Source organism: Centroberyx gerrardi, chromosome 23, assembly GCF_048128805.1.
Source record: "Centroberyx gerrardi isolate f3 chromosome 23, fCenGer3.hap1.cur.20231027, whole genome shotgun sequence".
Taxonomy (NCBI): Eukaryota; Metazoa; Chordata; class Actinopteri; order Beryciformes; family Berycidae; genus Centroberyx; species Centroberyx gerrardi.
The window spans coordinates 2,396,480-2,416,387 of record NC_136019.1 but is presented as its reverse complement, the minus strand read 5'-3'; the positions used below and the strand labels follow the sequence as shown (position 1 = coordinate 2,416,387).

At 38.1% G+C, this 19,908-nt stretch overlaps 1 protein-coding gene across 1 annotated transcript in view; it reads right to left on the bottom strand.

The window, feature by feature from the left end:
- Positions 1-13,973: 13,973 nt before the first annotated feature.
- LOC144537890 (low affinity immunoglobulin gamma Fc region receptor III-A-like) overlaps positions 13,974-19,908 on the bottom strand; it is a 63,226-nt gene continuing 57,291 nt past the window's right edge. Inside the window, exons 3-7 of the mRNA XM_078281801.1 lie at positions 17,552-17,659; positions 16,132-16,197; positions 15,350-15,424; positions 14,115-14,150; positions 13,974-13,996 (exon numbers count right to left, since the gene is read on the bottom strand). Of these exons, the coding sequence (XP_078137927.1) occupies positions 13,974-13,996; positions 14,115-14,150; positions 15,350-15,424; positions 16,132-16,197; positions 17,552-17,659 (308 nt within the window). The remainder of the gene's footprint in view (positions 13,997-14,114; positions 14,151-15,349; positions 15,425-16,131; positions 16,198-17,551; positions 17,660-19,908) is intronic.

The following is a 19,908-nucleotide window of genomic DNA, read 5'->3' as shown; positions in this document are numbered from 1 at the left end:
ATCACACTTGGAAACATTGTGGATGGTCATCTCTCCTGTAGAGTCGGTCCTGATGAGGAAGCCATCTTTATAGAAACCAGCTGTGAGGTTGGAGGGAGTCTTGGTTGTACAGTTCAGAGTCACAGCATCTCCCTCCATCACAGGACGGACAGGACTCTCCAGGATCACAGACCCAGCTGAACAACATGTGTTGTATAAAAGTTTATTTTATTTTAAACAGAAATTTTAGAGATGGGGCGCCCCGGTGGCTCACTGAGTAGAGCGCGTACCATATAAGGCTCAGTTCTTCCCGCAGTGACCTGGGTTCGAATCCAGCCTGCGGTCATTTGCTGCATGTCCTCCCCTCTCTCTCTTTCCCATACCTTCCTGTCTCTCTTTCACTATATGTATCTGTCAATAAAGCATGAAATGCCTGAAAATAAATCTTTAAAAATAAATTTTAGAGACATATGAAACACAAACCTGGTGCTCAATAATGCGGGTGGGAAAAAAAATCTAGTGTAGTGTGACATTACAGGCATAAGAATGTAGAGCTCTCAAGTCCCTTTTTAACTATTTCAGCTTTAACTCTTTTTGAACAAAGGCTGAAAACACACTTTTTTAACCTGGCTTTTAGTTAAGCAGTTGTATGCATTTTATTATTAGGCATTATAATACAGTATGAGACCGATCTTCCTGCTGGAGGCACTATAGCAACCATCCGAACTTTAAAACTTCAAAAATTGATTAAAAATTTGCAACACCAACTACAGGTGTGCAATTTTCTGAGGGTGCAGACCCATGTGAGAGGAATGTTTTGTTCACTGGTACCTAGTGCAATTAAGTTAATCACTCTGTTTTTTCTCATAAACTGTAACACTAATTAAGTTGTTATCTCTTGTCAGCTCTGTGCTTATAAATGAATATCTAGCCTACAGTAACCTTTTTATTGTGCCAGGAGTTCATTTTCCCGATTGAAGCCGCAGACTCTAAGCGCCAATTAATGTAAATTATGCTTCACCGATTACATGCTTGTTTGTTTCAAACTGGCTATATAGTGTTTTTGGGATTGAACTTTTCCAAAAACACTATTCCGCTATAAACATACCAGTGACAGCGATGTTGACAGAGTTGCTTCTCTCTCCCTTTCCAGCCTCACACCAGTATTTTCCACTGTCTGTTGTGTAGGCATCTTTAATGGTGCAGGACGTCCCATTTGACTGCCCCCAGTCAGTGGAACATGTGGTAATGTTTCCCTTGATCTTCCTCATAACTCTCCATCCAGTCGAACCATCAAACCCCTCACACTTAAAAGAGATAGACTCATATTCAAAGAACTGCAGTCTGTCAGGAACAATACGAGGATCTGAGAGAGAGAAACAGAGAAAGAGAGACATTAAATTAAGAAATCTGTTTGTAACAGAAATCACCGTAACAGATATAAAAGGTAACTTAAGTCTTGGTGACAGAACATACTTTTACAGACTAGAGCCTCTAGATTTTAGAGACACTGAATAATGAACTTCAGTATTTTGTTGTTTTTTCATAAATGGATATGTAATTGAAAAAGGAAGCCAAGGCACTCTAAAGGTTTTTTTTTTTTTACTTTTGAAGAGAGTGGCTTCTTTTTGTTCAAATATATTTTTACCCTCCTTGACTCAAACGAGCAACTTTTAGCAAGGAAGCACCCTGGTATCCCCTCTCAACCTGGATATGTAATGTTGTAGATCCAAACTCTTCACAAAATCTAAAACACGGCTTATGTTTAAATGCAAATATGAATGAATGAAGGAATCTTTATTACATTATGGAGATAAACACACCAGATATTCAGGTATATAGCGCTTGTGAAACAGGAATAGAGGTTTAGAAGGTTTACATCAACCTGGAAGTAACGTATAATTAAAAAAGGTTCATCAATGATGTAACTAATTTGTGTTTCTGTACTGTAGGCAGCTACTTACCACCTTTCTGAGCATAGTAACCATGCTGAACATGTGCAACCAGCAGCATCAGTACAGTCACCACTGGAGAGACAAAGGAAGAGAGCAATATCACATATAGATGCTTTTAGATACATGTCTGCTAGCTAAAAAAAAACAATAATACTCAGATACAAAAAACCTCAAACTGTCTCTCATTGCTTTACCTGCCACTTCTCTCATACATGATACATGCTAATTCTAGGGAAACTGAGATGTGTTAGATGTATTGTGGGTGCTGTGACCTCTGACTTTTGTACTCATTAATATTGGCTGCTTGTAATGTTGGCAGTCCACAAATTTGAGCGCCAATTATATTAAATTTCACCAAATTTAAAATGAATGAAATGAAATTCAGCTTCTCTTGGAGGTCAATGGATATTCTAAAATATGTTGTTTTTGGTACAGAAAAAACAACTTGTGACAAAGAAACAATGGATCTCTAATGTCCTGAGGCCTAAAATGTAAATTTGATTAACATTATTTCAGCATGTTCACTCGCACATAGGGTATTGCACAAAAAATAATTACTTTGTCAGACAGAGATGGAGCCAGGCATCGAACAACACAGGAAAAAGACATTTTAAACTCAATACCAGTACTTTTAACTGCCAACAACCCTTGTTTTGATTGATCACATTGCTTTGATTCCTTTCAACTTCAAGAGGCCTCCTTTTTCATTGTTTTCTGATTTGTAAAACAGGGAAAGGGAGAGAAAGAGAGACTCAGTACTCACACAGTCTGAGGCAGAGAGCTGTAACCTCCATGCTGTCTTGCTGCTGACTGTCTGAGCATCAGACTGAATAACAGCTAAGATCTAATGTAGGTGAGACCCTCCCCTTCCTGTGGAGATTATTTCTGCTGTTGACACAACCGCAGAGTGGGGTTTTAGTTTAACAAATAGTTCTGCTCTGGAGGAAGAAATAATCTGACTGGTTGAGTTAAACCTCAATGGCCGGAGACAAAGAACCACAGTTTCTTGGAGCGTTTTGTCTTGCTCAAGAGCACTTTAGCAGGGCGGATGCTTGCTAACACAGGGATGAGTCTCTCTACGCACTACACCTCCCCAGAGCCGCCCCATCGCAGTTAGTTTTGCACTATATTTGTTAACAAGTAGGCTACATTTGGGCATTTAGGTTCAATCTCTTGCTCCGCGATTCTTCAACAGAACCAGTGACCTTTTGATCATGCGATGGTCTCAGTAAGCACCAGCAGAAACTTTTTTTAATCGAGACGAAGACTCTGGCATCCGGTCCTGGGTCCTTTGTCACGTGGGCTCTGTCTGTCAGCGCCATGAAGACTGAGACTAGTGCTTGAGCCTTTTATATTCTTGTGAGAGTGACACTTTCCTGTGTGGACCGACGACCGCTCCGCCCACTGAGGAGACAGGAAGAGAAGACCATTTTCCTCCCATTGATTTAATATGCTTCATGTCCTCCCCTATGCACCATCTCTGGCCCCAGGTCACCTTGCTACCCAGGTTTCCATGTTTGGTAACCTGGGTGACAGTTGATCTTAAGATGGTTTGGCATCTCATCATGGTGACATTATGCAGGATATTTTCCATAAATATATGCAGACAACACATACTGTAGACCAGTGATTCTCAACCTTTTTCATATCGCGGATCCCTAATTTAGTCCACATTAGGGCCTCAGACCCCCATTTGATGAGATTTTGTCTATCGGACTCAAATCTGAGAATATTTTTATTGATAGATATGATTTTGTCCAGAATTCCATGACTATCTGCAAATTATAGAGAAATAACAGTGAAACTATGATCATAATAATCATTCTTCTACATTCTCTAATTGCATTAACTTCTTTTAAATGAAATAATGGTGATGTTTAACAATTCAATTTGCTGGGGACCCTCTGGAATCCCCTCAAGAACCCCTGGTGGTCCCTAGACCCCACGTTGAGAACCACTGCTGTAGACAACCTGGCCAAACTCCATTCTGCAGGGCATCCAGCGCTTTGGAGAAATATTTACAGTTATCATGCTTTCCTTTCTTCTCTCCTTCCATCTCTCTCTCTCTCTCTCACACACACTTTTCTCTTTCTCCCTCTCTCTCTTTTTCTTGCTCCTCCTCTCTCTCTCTCTCTCTCTCTCTCTCACACACACACACACACACACAGTCACTCAAAGGGTTGATAGATGTTATGAGCATGAATAAAAGCTCCTACTCTGCCCCCTGCTGTAAATCAGCAGACCTATCATCTATCTCATAAACATTCCCTTTTCCTGGGTTGCCACGACGACAGACAAATATTGTTATCACTCATGTAATAAAGAAATAGAGAAACAATCATTTTTGCGCTTATCACATGTCAGCCAGTCAGTGTCGTCCACCTCTGATATGATGGAGGTTCCTCCCTGACCACAGCTTCTTCTTTGCACATTTTAATTATTCATTTAATTGTTCAATAATGTTTTCTGCAAAAGGCCTAATGTATCCCAGAGTTTCTCTACCACTGAATAGGTGTGGTGGGTCACTCTGCCTTAAAGAGCTGCTGACACTAAAATAATTTAATCAGTCTGTGTTTCAGTGGAGAGTTTTAGTGTCCCATGATGCTCTGAATGCTGTTTCAGAGGCTTTTCCACCCTGAGGAGAAGAATTCTGGGGGAAACAGTGAATAGGCCTACTTGTAATTTTAGAGCAAGAAAATGGTAGAATATATAGATACTGAATATCAGCCAAAATATTGTCTATAAGAAGATCTATACAAAAATATATCCGTATTGGCCCATATTAGTTGAACCCTATTAATATGGCCTAAACTAGAAGCAAATTGAAAAGCACACCCACAACAGTGTTCATTTATGATCAGACGTGCACAATCCCAACACTGTTACAGTAATACAGGTTAAAATCTAATGCACATGCACACTTACAACGCTGTGCACTTCTTTAATATAGACTGAAGTCTAATAGACATAAGCAGCAGCAGATAGACAGTAAAACACAAAGTAAACACACATTACCGCCCAGTACAGGTGACCAGGGTGAAGGTACGTTTTTTTTTTATTATTATTATTTGAGGACTTTGGACGTGCGGCTTACTTCCCTCTGTGGTGACGAGACTCTATCGTGCAACAGGTATGGAGGCTTTTATAAATTAAATTCTTATTCTTAAATTGCTTGATGTTTTTCCTATTTTTTAATTAAAACAAATACGTTGTCGCCTGTTTTTACAATAAAAGCAGGTCTGCCTTCACAGCATGAAATAATTTCACCATGTAAAATTTCAACAGACTTTGAAAACAGACTGCCAAGTTTATTTTGAGCAGTTGAGCACGAAGTCCTTTGTTTTCTGAACACAAACTGTCGGTCATTATGGGTTTACGCGTCAGTAATTTATTGAAGCGATTGGACTTGCATTGTAATTTAGAAACGGTGGGTTATAATAAGTGTAATATATTCAACAAACCTGGCAGCTTCAAAACACAATTTAAAGTCACAACTAACTGTTTTACAGTCTTTGGCGACAGATGAAAGTGAAACTAGTTCTCAAACATTACACAATGAAGGACATACATACTGTAGAGGAAATTACTTTATTATTATTATTACTATTATTCAATATTGTAAAATTGCAAGGTTGAAACAGCTCACCAGGCCACGTTTGTATTCACACTACAAGCGTAATTAAAATATATTGAATCTGTCTTTGAACTTGAATTAAAATAAAGGAACGGCCAGCAGGGGGAGCTGTTGATCAGTTTATGTCCTGTTACATTATTCAACATGGTGGATGTAGATGCTGAAGGTACATTGACAGTTTGACATTTTACTAGACAAGCATGCAAATAAATGGATGCACTATGAAGGATCAAAACTACCCTTTTCTCAAAATCTGATCGAGCTTCATTCTAAATTCTGAGAAAAAAAACAACAAACAAAACAACAACAAAAAAAAAATATTCTTACAGAATGATTGTTGGCAGATAAGAACAAAGATCTTAAAGCATTTCAAGAGGAACTTCATTTTTGACTGGTTGAAGAGATATTTTGGATTTCATTATTTTTCATAAATATTACTAAAAAACATTTTTTCTTCCATATTCTCTTCCTAGAAATTAACATTTTACAACTGGTTCATGTCAGTTTTCAGAACTCCAGGATGCTTCAGCTGAAGGACGGACTGTCTCTTAAATCTCAGCTCAGAGTCTTCAGTGTCTTGGTTTTCCATCACACTGCTGTCTCTCTTCTTCTAACACACTCTTGTGGAGGTAAATTACACCCTAACACATCAGTAACACCTAGGTGTCTGCTTTAAGGTAAAAGATATGATAGACTTAAGATATTATGTAATTTAAAAAAAATAATCATACCTGCAAATGCTGTCAAATGTGAGACAGTCTCATTGACTCCCAGCCAAAAGCTAAGCAGTCAAGTCTGCCTCATGGGATTTTTAGTGAAGATGGAATTAGGCGGAAGTGAAAACTGCTAATAACTTAACCATGGATACTGCATTTTTGGTGTAACTACTTGGGAGACAGCAGTGACACTATAGGGCCTATAGATTAGTTGTGATGTCTATTTTTAAGAAATATAGTAAATGGTCAGATTTTGAAATTCGATCAAACTATGGGAGAAGATTGTGAGAAATGAGAACATCTTAGTGAAGGGCATGACATCAGGACTCTCCCGGGAAAATCGGGAGGATTGGCAAGTATGCTTTTAGGTTTTACACAGCAGCATAACAGGTTATTTTTTGTAATTTATGCACAGTTTAACAAATAAGTCGTACAATCAGTCATTCAAAGAATGCTCTGAATGCTGATGCCACATAACATCTTTGTACAGCGCTGCCTCTTTCTTTTGTTTTCAGTGTTAAGGACAGGCTATTGTGTGTTCTGTACTGGACTGAGAGCTTAGCATTGTTTTACTGGCCAAATCATAAGGAGTTAACAATATTTCAGCAGATTAGATTTTTATGGGCGGAGCCAAACAACCACAGTTTTTTCGAGCGCAAATTGGCTAATTAGCAAACTTCAGTGCCAAAGAGGGAACTTTGCCCATTGAGTTTTAACTCAACCAGTCTCATTATTTCTGCCTTCAGAGCAGCTCCACCTCCAAGAGTTGATGTAAATGTTTGTGTAACTAAAACTCCAATCTGCAGTTTTTCAAGTTTTAGCAGAATCAATCAATCAATGCACTGCAAATGCAGTAGCTATGACCAGCACTTCTCTTTTCATTTCCATTCAATATAAGTAGAAAAAGAAGCAAGCATTGAAGTGAGAGGTTTATAGTCGACACACAACCTTATAGAGGAGAGTCAGTTCAATCAGTTCTCACAACAGGAATACAAACAAACTTATTTCTTCCCAGGTCAGTCCCAGGTGATTGGTTCAACTCAGCCAATAGTGGCAATAGTTGGTGATGACATCATTTTGCCATGCCACCTGGAACCTGCCATGGATGCTGTTGCCATGACACTGGAGTGGGCGAGACCTGACCTGGACCCCAGATATGTCCATGTGTGGCGTTATCGTCAGGAACTTGAGCTCAGCAAACATCCGTCCTACGAGGGAAGAACGTCGCTGTTCATCGACAAACTGAAGCACGGAGACATTTCACTGAAACTCTCTAAAGTGAAACTCTCTGATGAGGGAAAATACAGATGTTTCATTCCCTCATTGGATAGAGACTGTATCGTTCAGCTTGTTGTTGGTAAGTGGGCACATGTTCATTCAGCATGTTTTTTTTAACCTTTATTTATCCAATGCAAGGTTTTGCTAGGAACAATCCTGCTTCACATTCATACAGTTACAGCCACTCCCACTGGGAGCTGACCAGTACAACCACAGTCTTCTGCTGTTGCAAACTGAGCTGTTGGAGGTTAAATGTTTTTTCAAGGGCAGCCGATGGTAGTTATTGAGGGAGGAAAGAACAATAGTTTAACTTTCTCTGCCTGGAGTTCCCAGTCAGTTCAGGGATTTCAACCAGACCCTTCACCTAAAATACAATAAACAAAATATATTGAAGATTAAAGGTACAGTTTTTTCATCATGCCAAAGAATTCTCACTATACTGACTATTGACAGATTTATGGCTTTTTGCAGATTGCAGATTTTGAAATTTACAGTCCAGTCCAATGGCATTACTAACAAAGATATTACTATTAATACTACTACTACTACTACTACTACTACTACTACTACTACTAATAATAATAATAATAATAATAATTAATATGTAGCTTAAATAATAACTGAAAATAATCAACTACTACATACTGGTAATCATTCTTATAGCATCAAAACAAAATGAAACAAAAACTGCCAGACACACAAGTGAATTAAAAAAAACCTCTAATAATAATAATAATACTCTAATGATGTATTGGGTAACAATATGAGCAATGCTGTATCGCAGTGTAAGCAATCCAGCTATGTTTGGTAATGAATTTCCATGCGGTTCTGTTTTATCATTTCAGATGATTCCCTCCCAGTCCCAGTACCTGCTGCTGTTTATATCTGCATTAGCTTTGCTGTTGTCTTCATCTGTATTGTTGCAGTCGTTGTTGTGTGGAAATGGAGACGAAACAAAATCAGTGAGTCACAAATTCATTTTCTTCTAACTTTCTTAATGCCAAGTTACTACAACACAGCTCTATGATGGTTATAGTGATATGAAGGGTTTTGTTACAAAACATGCTTTTTAAAAAAAAAATTAGCCCAATGTTTATTATTCAATATTAACAAATACTTCATCTCATGCCATCAGTCAATTTGTCAGAAAAGTTGTTTCTTTGTTAAAATGGTTTATGTCTCATTTTGGAATAAAATGCTTCATATGCTGTAATACCTTCATATAAGGCAAGGAAATGTATTATCTGCTGTCATTTAGTTGTTTTAGTCTTTTTAGCTTCATCATCACGTTTATGTTGTCTTCGATTTCACACCTTTTCTCTACAAAAGGCAAGGTTTTTTCTTAAAACAAGTAAAAAATAATTCACACTGTTCCCTGCCTCTATGCTCACAGAGACCAAGAAGCACCATGAGGATGAAACTGAAAAGAAAGGAAAGAAGAAGACCAAATCTAAAAGTAACAGCACAGAACTTCAACTTCTGAAGGAAGGAGAAAGAAATGGAGAAGAGCTGGTGGCAGAAAGAGAGGCAGAGGATGATCTGGAGAAGAAAAAGGAAAAACCTGAGGAAGAAAAAAAGAAGCAACAGGGTCATTGGGAAGAGAAGGCTGCTAGAGCAACGAGACAGAAGCAAGAACTGGAGAACGACATAGAGCAATTTAAATTGAAACTGGAGGAGGTAGAGAGACAGAGGAATGAGAACGAGAGGAAGCTTCAGTCAGTGAATAAGAAAGTAAAAGGGAGGGAGAGAGACAAGACAGACCTCGAAATGCAGAAAGACACAGCAAAGAAAGATGAAGACAGAAACATTCTCTTAGAGGCCAAGAAGGATCTAGAGAGGAGAAAGAAAGAACTTGAGAAAAAGCTACAGAAGAGAGAGAAAGATCTGGAGATCAAAGAGGGTGAAATTACTAGAATAATAGGAAGGATGGAGACAGACCTCAAAATACAGCAAGAAGCAGCAGAGAAGAGAAAACCAAGAGCTCAGACAGGAGACAGAGCTTCAGGCAGAGCAACAGCAGGAAGTAAAACCTCTGGAAAGTCTGGAGGAAATCACAGAGCAGCTGGAGAAATCCAACATGGATTTCAATGAGAGAGAAGCAGAGAGTCAGGAAGAGCTACAGGAGAAAGATAAGGACATGGAGAGAAGAGCTGACACTAATCAAACACAGAAGAAAGAGGAGGAAGTCAGAAAGGAAAAGGAGAGAACAGAGAGAGAGAAGGGGGCAAACAGAAATAAAGATCTAATATCATTTGCAGTTGCTCATTTGACACGATCTTAATTTCTGCAGTTAATTCTAGAATTTGTCAACATTAAATACACATAAAATAATTTCATTTAGATCCCTGGTGATGTCAAATTTTATTTTCATTCTTCCGTTATTCCGCTATGAAAAGTCACAACTAATGAGTGAGCATTGAACAGCTTATTGATCTCTATTCACATCCTCCCATTTCACATGACTCAAGCATGCATTAACATATTAGAAAGTGAAAGTTAGTTGACCAGGATGTTTATGCAGCCTAATGCTTGAATTTCAGGTCAGCTCTCCCAGTGTTCCTGTTTCAGTCCTCTCCCTGCTGCATAAACTTCTATAATGGGAAATATAAATGTGTAAATAAGTGAGACAAAGAGTTTGAGCTGGTTAACTGCTGCTGACAGATTACAAGACAGTCACACAATGCAGGACTGACACTGCAGGACAAAACATAACAGGAGCTCACATGTAGTGGAGACAAGACCAACTGTAAGACAGCAGACTAAACATCAACACACTAGCAGGAAACATTCAGAGCTCCAGTGTAGCAGTTAGCATAGCTGTTAGCTTCTGTCAGTGTCTGTGTGCAGATCAGCAGCTGACCAACAACAGTTGCTAAAGACTTTCTAGCTGCTGCAACTGCTGTGAGAAGTTATTACTGTGCTTATTTTGAAGGACTGAAGGAAAAAAATGAAATTCAGCAGCTCAGTTTGTGATCCCAGCAGCAGCTTTGTTATGCTTTTAGTTTTATTGTGGGATGTTCATATATATATATATATATATATGTATCTGTGACTGATTGTGTTGCTTAAAGGATAAGGCCGGTGATTTTTAATGCATTGAATGGAGATCATTAATTGGAGATGCCCTTACAAGCCTAGATTAAACCTGAAATTTGCATATGACTTGCTGCAGTTCAAGGAGAAAATTAAAAAGTGTTTACATAATGTTTACAACCAGTCTCTGCTTAATACACAACTCTTTTCTGATCACAAAGCATTTGATGCTTGATACTAGTGGAGTGAGCTGCCTTGTTTCAAGATACTGACACTTATTTTCTAGATAAAATTCCTGAAACAAGTGAAGCTGCATTGGAAACAATAGGAATTAGCCACGCAATTAAGATACTTTTAAGAGAATATGAGACTTATTAAGATGGACATATTTTGCAGTACAATTACAAACTGACATAATTACTATCAGTATATAAATAATGGTGATGGAAAAATCAGTCCTGTCTGGCCTGTTTAGGACATGTTAAGGATGTGATTATTTTGAGGAAAATTTCTCTAAATTTCTCTAAAATTTTACTAAATAAAATAAATGGCATTAAAATATGCAGGACATTTCTTTAAATTGCCACTAACAATGTTAGGCCTCTAGGGGGCAGCATCGAATAATGAATGTTCCTAGATGTGACTTGGACTTGGGGCCATTTCCTTATTTATCAGTTATTATCGATGTTTGCATGGATTACATGTTGACCCCTGTTTGAAAGGTTAAAAAAATCAAATGCTAAAAATTAAAACAGATATGCATATTTTCAAAATGTTTTCCTGGTTGTTTTTCAGAAATAATGTAGGCCTACCACCCAATTAACCCTTATCTCCCAGGTCAGTAACCTTTATAAAATTAATGGGAAATGTATTATGTTAACAGGACTATTACATTATTAACTGCAAATTGTTATTATAGGTTTAGTACATGAATGGGACACTATTACATTAACAGTTGTAACAGTGTGGCTACCAATTCAGAGTGCTCGTTGTGTCTATTTGAGAGATGCACCACCACAAGGTCGTTTACAGTTTTTTCTGATTGCTTAGGCACTGTCTTTGAAACTATAGGCTATTTTTGCAAAACTCTACACACTAACCACAAAACCTTACACCAAACCAGCAAAACATTATACATCTCTTGCAAAAGTAAACAATTCTTGCAAAACTCTTCAAACTCTTTTAAAACATTGTGTTTTTGCGTCAATACAAACACACAAACCATCATTTGAATAAGCACACGAAGCACCAACTACGCACTGATAGTATAAATGAAAAACACTTGTGGCTTTTGCTTTTTCTGTGTGCAGGGCATAGCAGTTTGCAATACTGTAAAGTTTTGTCATACATGTAGTAAACACACATACAAAGAAGGGGAAAAAGGTTTTTTGTTTTTTTCTTACAGTAAGAAAAAAAAAAAAAAACTTTTCCCCCTTATTTGTATTGATAGTGTGTTATGTTCGGAATACACATCCATACTTTACACATTTGGATACCTGTGTGTATGTGTGTTTACGTTACTACATGTATGACAAAACTTTACAGTATTGCAAACTGCTATGCCCTGCACACAGAAAAAGAAAAAGCCACAAGTGTTTTTCATTTATACTATCAGTGCGTAGTAGTCTGGACGTGACTTGATGTCATCTACGATTGGCCAGTTATCCACAGGAAACTAAATGGGATCATAAATGCAAGGTTCATCACCAGTAACTGTTTTTTAACCTTTTTAATCTTAAAGTATTTAGAGGGAATTTTTTTCTTTCTGTAGTATTAAAATGACTGGTGTAAAACAGCTAGCAAGGCTAGTGAACTAGCTCAACAACAACCAGGCTAACTCAAACCAAAAATACTGTAGCTGGAGTTGACGAAGGTGTTATCATGGAGAAATGACAGCATTTAATGTTATTAATGTTATTTAATATTAATTTAACTTAGCATTACCTTCACACATGTCTGCAGGTTTGATGTATGTAATTTAGGATTGGCCAGTTTCTAATTTTTGTACTCTGTAATTGATTAGATTTAAAATGTAGAAAAATAAAACATTTTAGTCAAAACATACAAAGTAAAGGTAAAATTACTGACTTCAAAAAATACAAACAAAAGTACAAGTTCACATAAAAGCTACTCAGTTACTGTAACAACATTGAGTGTGATTTGTTACTTCCACCCTCGCACACAGAGCATAGCATAGCTTTAAACAAAGTCCCTTCCCCCTCCTTACGTCAGGCGTCTCTTCCTTCAGTGACCTGTAACACACACAGGATATACAGACAACAGTTGTCAGGATGGTGAAAAAAATAGCATACACTGCAAAAATATTGATGTTGACAAGTTATTTAAACCTCTATTTGGCCTTTGGACTTTTCCAATAAAACTCAACTTGCGTTAAGAATTTTCTTGAATCAAGTAACATTATAAAAACAAACTGCCTTATTTTAATTTGAAAACAAAAACAAAAACGTGACACTTCAATTGATGATTGATAGCAAGAAAGTGAAGCCCAGTATGGGTAAAAATTTGAGTAATTGCTCATAAAATAGTTCTTTTTTTGAGGATAGAATAATTTCTGTTCAAGGTCAGTATCACCCTCAGTCTCACCTACTGGATAGTAGAATAGAAACAGTCCTGGTCTGTTAAAAGTGGATCAGTTCTTGCTGAGGGAATCGGCCTCGTGGAGGAGCTGGACTCTCCTGGTTCTGCTTTGGAAACAAGAAGTATCTCAACCTGTGGGCATGTTTCATTTGCCTTAAGAAGAATAAAACATTAAGACTGAATATGATAATAAATAACGTGTTTAAGGTGGACATGTTTGGCAGTGTGTCTTGAGCTATAGAACACAATCAGATTGAACTGGAAAGAGAGCCATGTCTGTCACTAGAAGATGCTCTGCCATCGTCACAATCAAGTTTGGGTTTGATCACACCTACAGTGCAGTTTGTTTTCTTTGGTCCGAGCCATAGCGGAAAAGTTGACTTTTGTATGTGTTGCATTTTTGTATTTGGCTCCTTTAGGTTCACACTGCTCAATTACAGGTGAACCAGAGCTTGTAAACAAAAGTCACATGACTCACAAGCAGCTTGTTCATTGGACAGAGTTTTGGTGACCTGTCATTCTGCAGGTTAGCGCAGCGGGGATCAAACCAAATTCAGTCTGTGTAAATTTAGCTAAGTCAGATGGACTTTTCTTCTCTGGTGTTCATACCAGAAACAGCTGAATATGAGCATCAGTCCAGACTTCATCTTGTTATGCTAGGCTTTCCAAGCATGAAGAACTACTGGCTATTAAATGTCAAAATCCTCCTCCTTATACCCATAAAACCTTGTGTTTTGGAGTCGTTAGTAGCTGTAGTTGGTTCTCACTCATGGTGTTTTGTCACAGCTTGACTATTGGTCCAGCTGCAGCATTGTTCATAGTTCTTATCAACACCAGGAGAACAGCTGTTACCTTTGTAATAACTAATTCATATGGGAATAAATACTGTAATTAAGGTAATAAAAGCTTGGGGAGTCTCACCAAGGCTCAAGGAGTAGTAAACGGTGGCATCATCACCTGACAGAGAGAGAGGGACAGTGTGAGTCAATGAATGGGTGGCAGATAGATAGAGCAAAGGAGCGTACTGTAAAACTTTTAACAATGTGATATTATGGCATGATAAAAAAACATATTTTACAATTTAGAAATTTAGAAACAGTTTTGAACTGATATCAGAATGATATTTAGGTCCCGATTTCACAAAACGATGCAGGTAGCAGCCACAGACGACTACAGACGTCGTCTCAACTTTCATTTTGGCGCTGTATTCACACAGGTTTTCAACGTTGGAGCAGGTCGTTGCGTCAGCATCTATTCAACATCAAAATGTTGAGTAGATACTTAATACCCAGCAGAAAGTGAGGAGTGACTGAATGAGAGACAGTAGGGGAAATGAATGTGAGAGAAAAATTGAGTGAGACAGATATTACATGTGTCGTAACTCATTTCCACCATTTTGTTTTAAATTTGTATGGATACCTCAAGACATAATGCCTCTGAGGTACACTATCAAACTATATCACCTGTTGTAGTGTGTGAGGCAAACTATATAAAGTCTTCCTCATCGCTACAGAGTCTAGAGAGGGGGCCGTCTACCTTTTTCTGTCTGTGGTTTTCTCGTGTGGTTTCTGTCAGAGAAGCTCAAATATCAGCGTCTGAAGCGTGTGAAACAAAACTCAGTCCGCCAGCTAAACAGACTTTTGAAATTACTTCACAAACGTCAGTTCAATAGCTCAGTGGTTCTCAACCTTTTCTGCTGTCTACTCACAACTGCTGCTGCAAGCGTAAACGTGCAGGGTGGTGAACAACAAGTGATTTATTCTTCCTTTTCAAGCTGTTGTACCTTATCAAAGGTGCTACATGTAGCAGTTTGTTTCTCAAAATGAAGATCACATGTGCTTCTAAAGTTCTCCAGTAACTAACACATTGTTGTATCTCAGACTTGCTCAAAGACAGTTTTTACCCCCAGGCGGTTAGATTACTGAACAGTAGCACTTTACATAACTCATAGTGATTATTATTTGTGGGATCTCTTATGTATTGTTTTTGTTTTTTTTATTTATTCTTATTTATATATAGTTTTAAAGGGCTGAGATAGAGCCAGGGTAGATGCATTTCATTGCATTGAATGTACATTGTAGTTTTTAAATGTATGTGACAATAAACTTGAACTTGAACTTGCTGTGGCCTGAAAATAACAACGTCAAGTAAAGTACCTCTCTCCTTCCTGTGTTGTGTGACGACAGCATACATCGTCATGGGTGGATTAGCTACACTGGCTCCTCCAGAGCCTGAAACATAAAAAAAACTTTTACTGTCAACCTGTATTTCAACAGAGAAACTTGGTAGGGAAATATAAACTGGATACAAATTCTTACAGACAGGTAGCAGGTAGGTAGGCAGACTGGTATACATAGGTAAACATCCTTCTTTACATCTTGAAAATTCATTTAGGTGAACATGAGTCTTAAGATTGTATTTTTCTTTACACAAGTGAAAAAAAATCTTGGGATGGGATGAGATAATTTAAATCACTTCCAAACAAACAAACAAACCATGTAATACATGAAACGGGGGAAATGTGTGACAAATGGACAGATGATACCAGAATAAAACACTAAACTATAGGTTGAATAATGAAATGAGAAGGTCAAATTATCACCAGCGTCTATAACGCCTGAAATGAAACACAGTCCAAGACAGACTGAGGGACAATGCAAGACAGACAGAACAAATGTCAGTCTGTTAACACAGTGTTTCTAAACCTTTTCTGCTTGGTATCCTGCAAAAACAAAACATTGCAAGCTTTACTGTGAAGGGTGGTGAATTTTGACAACCATATGATTTTAACTGGTGATTTCTATTTTCCCTTTTCTAGCTGTTTTACTTCATTTTCTATGGAAGAAGGCTTGAGGCATAAGAAAGAAGAATTCCAGCAAATACAATAGGTATTAACATAGGTATATCAATACACCAATGCATGTTCTGCGTTCCTCACCTGTTTGATCCCCCTCGCCTGACGCTGATCCTGGCGTTGGCGTCTCCGAGGAAAAACAGGCCACCACTAAAGCGCACAATTGGAAAAGGTTTGAGTTTCAATAGAAAAACAGGAAGAGAAGACAAGAAGTCAATAATAAACGGCAAACAATTTTGGGCTCAGTTAACTGAAGAAAGATATTCTTCAAAAGAGCGTGCCTAGGATGTTGCTGATGCCTTTGCCTGGCTACAATCACAGCTGCCATAGTGACTGGAAAGTGTCAGCATCGCATTCCTTTTAAACTTCTGTCACTGCCAGCTTTCATCTTAATTGCGAGTGGCAATTAGGAATCATCTTTGTGAATTGGACGCACCCTGTAGGCCCAATGAGCCTCATTTGCCTAGAAAGGGGTTGTTTTGCGCTGAAATGCATGTGCATGAACAGTGATGGCGTACTGTCCTCTGTGTAAAATCCTCTGCTGCACAGGAAGTGATGTATTTTATGTTTCCTGTTTGTTTACAGAAGAAGGACTGGGTAGTTAGCATGAGCAGCGATAGCCACCATTGCTGAACAGACAAAAAAAAAGAGAAACTCGAACTGCATCAACAGAAAATCCAAGGACATCACAGAACCGCCCACACTGTTTGATTGACAGGTGATCTCTGGGAAGTGCAGTGCAGAAACACCATGGCAATGAACGCTTAGCAACAAAGACGGAGACAAAATAGAACATGGACACTAGTATCATAGATGTGAAGCCCCCTACAGTCCAGCATACAGAGAAGAGGCAAGTGAATTATCCTGGTTCAGTGTTGTCTGTACTGCCATGACTGCTTATGACCACTAGGGGCAGATAGGCTAACTGTGAGTGAGTGATTGAGTGAATGAATGAATGAATGAATGAATGAATATGTATGTGAAAGAGTTACTCTCTGGATCCATGAGGTGATACGCATCTAACAACACCACGGCAATGAGCACCAAAGTTAGAGCCAGAATAAAAACACAAAACAAAACAAAACAAAAACTCAAGGATTACTTCTGATCTGATTCTGATCTTCTTTAAGCTTGCAGTGAAGTTTGTAGTGCAGTGGTGTGTTGTGCATTAGCGTACTGTGTGGCAGTGGTTAAACTAGTCGACTTCATATCTAGCTCTTTTATAAAGGTGTCCATAAACTTTCAGGGAGATCCTGCTGTTCTCGGGCCCGATAGGCCATACCTGCCCTCCTGGTAGTACATCCTCATCTTGCTCCCCATGCCTTATGAGTTGAATATTTAAATAAAGTGGATTTTGGATTTATTTCCTGTTTCCTGTGTGGGATTATTTAAAGCCTCTGACACTAAACCATACCGGTTCCTCCCAGGTGGTGGCAGCATTTAGCTGCTCTTACGTCCAGTAAGGTTTATTACAGTATATTAGTAGGTCATTATTTTTCTGTACCTCTGTGTTTCCAACGGTGAAGAAGTCCCACCATCAGCACAGCCACCAATAAAACGGTGACAACAAACCATGGAGATTGATGGGAGGAAGGAGTCTCTTTGTGAAGTGCTGCAAAGTTGATAGAAAGTGCATGCTCTAATACTTTGAGGTAAGGTGGTGTCTTAATACGGCAATATGCAAATATTTATATTAACATAGCAATAAATAAAGAGAGAAAATACATAAAAAACAAACATAAAAAAAAACATTTCAATTAGTATTGAGTCTAAAACTGTTGTTTTTCTTAAAAGAAGTATGGAAAAAATTGGGTCACTGAAATAATTTAACTCCTTTGCAGTTTCACTTGTCTATAGATTTTTCTTGGACCAAGTGACTATATCTTTACATCAGGCACCTCAGTTACAATGATGGAACGGCAAGGTTATTAAAATAAGTTACAATACAAGTTTACTTCTATTTATATCTTATGTAAAAACTGTCATACTTCTACCTAGCAAACAAATTATTGTCTTAATTTTGTTGGAAACATTGTTGTCTCACCTCTCACAGCCAGCCAGCTCTCTGGAGATTCTCCAGCACCAGACTTGGAAACACTGTGGATGGTCATCTCTCCTGTAGAGTCGGTCCCGATGAGGAAGCCATCTTTATAGAAACCAGCTGTGAGGTTGGAGGGAGTCTTGGTTGTACAGTTCAGAGTCACATTATCTCCCTCCATCACAGGAAGAACCGGACTCTCCAGGATCACAGACCCAGCTGAACGACATGTGTTGTATAAAAGTTTATTTTATTTAAAACAGAAATTTTAGAGACAATATTGCTGTTATATAAAACAGAAAACTGGTGATCATGTGGGTGGGAAAAAAATCTAGTGAGGTGTGACATTACAGGCACAAGAATATAGGTCCCTTTTTAACTATTTCAGCTTTAACTCTTTTTGAACAAAGGCTGATTTTGACACACCTTTTTAACCTGGCTTTTAATTAAGCACTTGTATGCATTTTATTATTAGGCATTATAATACAGTATGGGACCGAACTTCAAAAATTGATTAAAAATTTGCAACACCAACTACAGGTGTGCAGTTTTCTGAGGGTGCAGACCCGTGTGAGAGGAATGTTTTGTTCACTGGTACCTAGTGCAATTAAGTTAATCACTCTGTTTTTTCTCATAAACTGTAACACTAATCAAGTCATTTGTTATCTCTTGTCAGCTCTTTGCTTATAAATGAATATCTAGCCTACAGTAACCTTTTTATTGTGCCAGGAGTTCTTGTTTCAAACTGGCTATATAGTGTTTTTGGGGTTGCACTCTTCCAAAAACACTATTCCGCTATAAACATACCAGTGACAGCGATGTTGACAGAGTTGCTTCTCTCTCCCTTTCCAGCCTCACACCAGTATTTTCCACTGTCTGTTGTGTAGACATTGTTAATGGTGCAGGACGTCCCATTTGACTGCCCCCAGTCAGTGAAACATCTGGTAATGTTTCCCTTGATCTTCCTCATAACTCTCCATCCAGTCGAACCATCAAACCCCTCACACTTAAAAGAGATAGACTTGTATTCAAAGAGCTGCAGTCTGTCAGGAACAATACGAGGATCTGAGAGAGAGAAACAGAGAGAAAGAGAGGCATTAAATTAAGAAATCTGTTTGTAACAGAAATCACCGTAACAGATATAAAAGGTAACTTAAGTCTTGGTGATGAACAGACAGACTTTTACAGACTAGAGCCTCTAGATTTTAGAGGCACTGAATAATGAACTTCAGTATTTTGTTGTTTTTTCATAAATGGATATGTAATTGAAAAAGGAAGCCAAGGCACTCAAAAGTATTTTTGTTTTACTTTTGAAGAAAGTGGCTTCTTTTTTTTTCAAGTATCTTTTTACCCTCCTTGACTCAAATGAGTAACTTTTAGCAAGGAAGCACCCTGGTATCCCCTCTCAACCTGGATATGTAATGTTGTAGAACCAAACTCTTCACAAAATCTAAAACACGGCTTATGTTTAAATGCAAATATGAATGAATGAAGGAATCTTTATTACGTTATGGAGATAAACGCACCAGATATTCAGGTATATAGCGCTTGTGAAACAGGAATAGAGGTTTAGAAGGTTTACATCAACCTGGAAGTAACGTATAATTAAAAAAGGTTCATCAATGCAAATTGATTTTATGTTGAACAAATCAAAAGTCATCTTGATAATGGTGGTGTTGTCGGAGCCGTGTTTTTAGATTTTAAGAAGGCATTTGACACAGTAAATCATAATGTTTTACTTTCAAAACTTTCTAAATTTAATTTATCTGTCAATGCCCTGACCTGGAAGGAATCCTACTTAAATAAGAGGAAACAGTGTACAA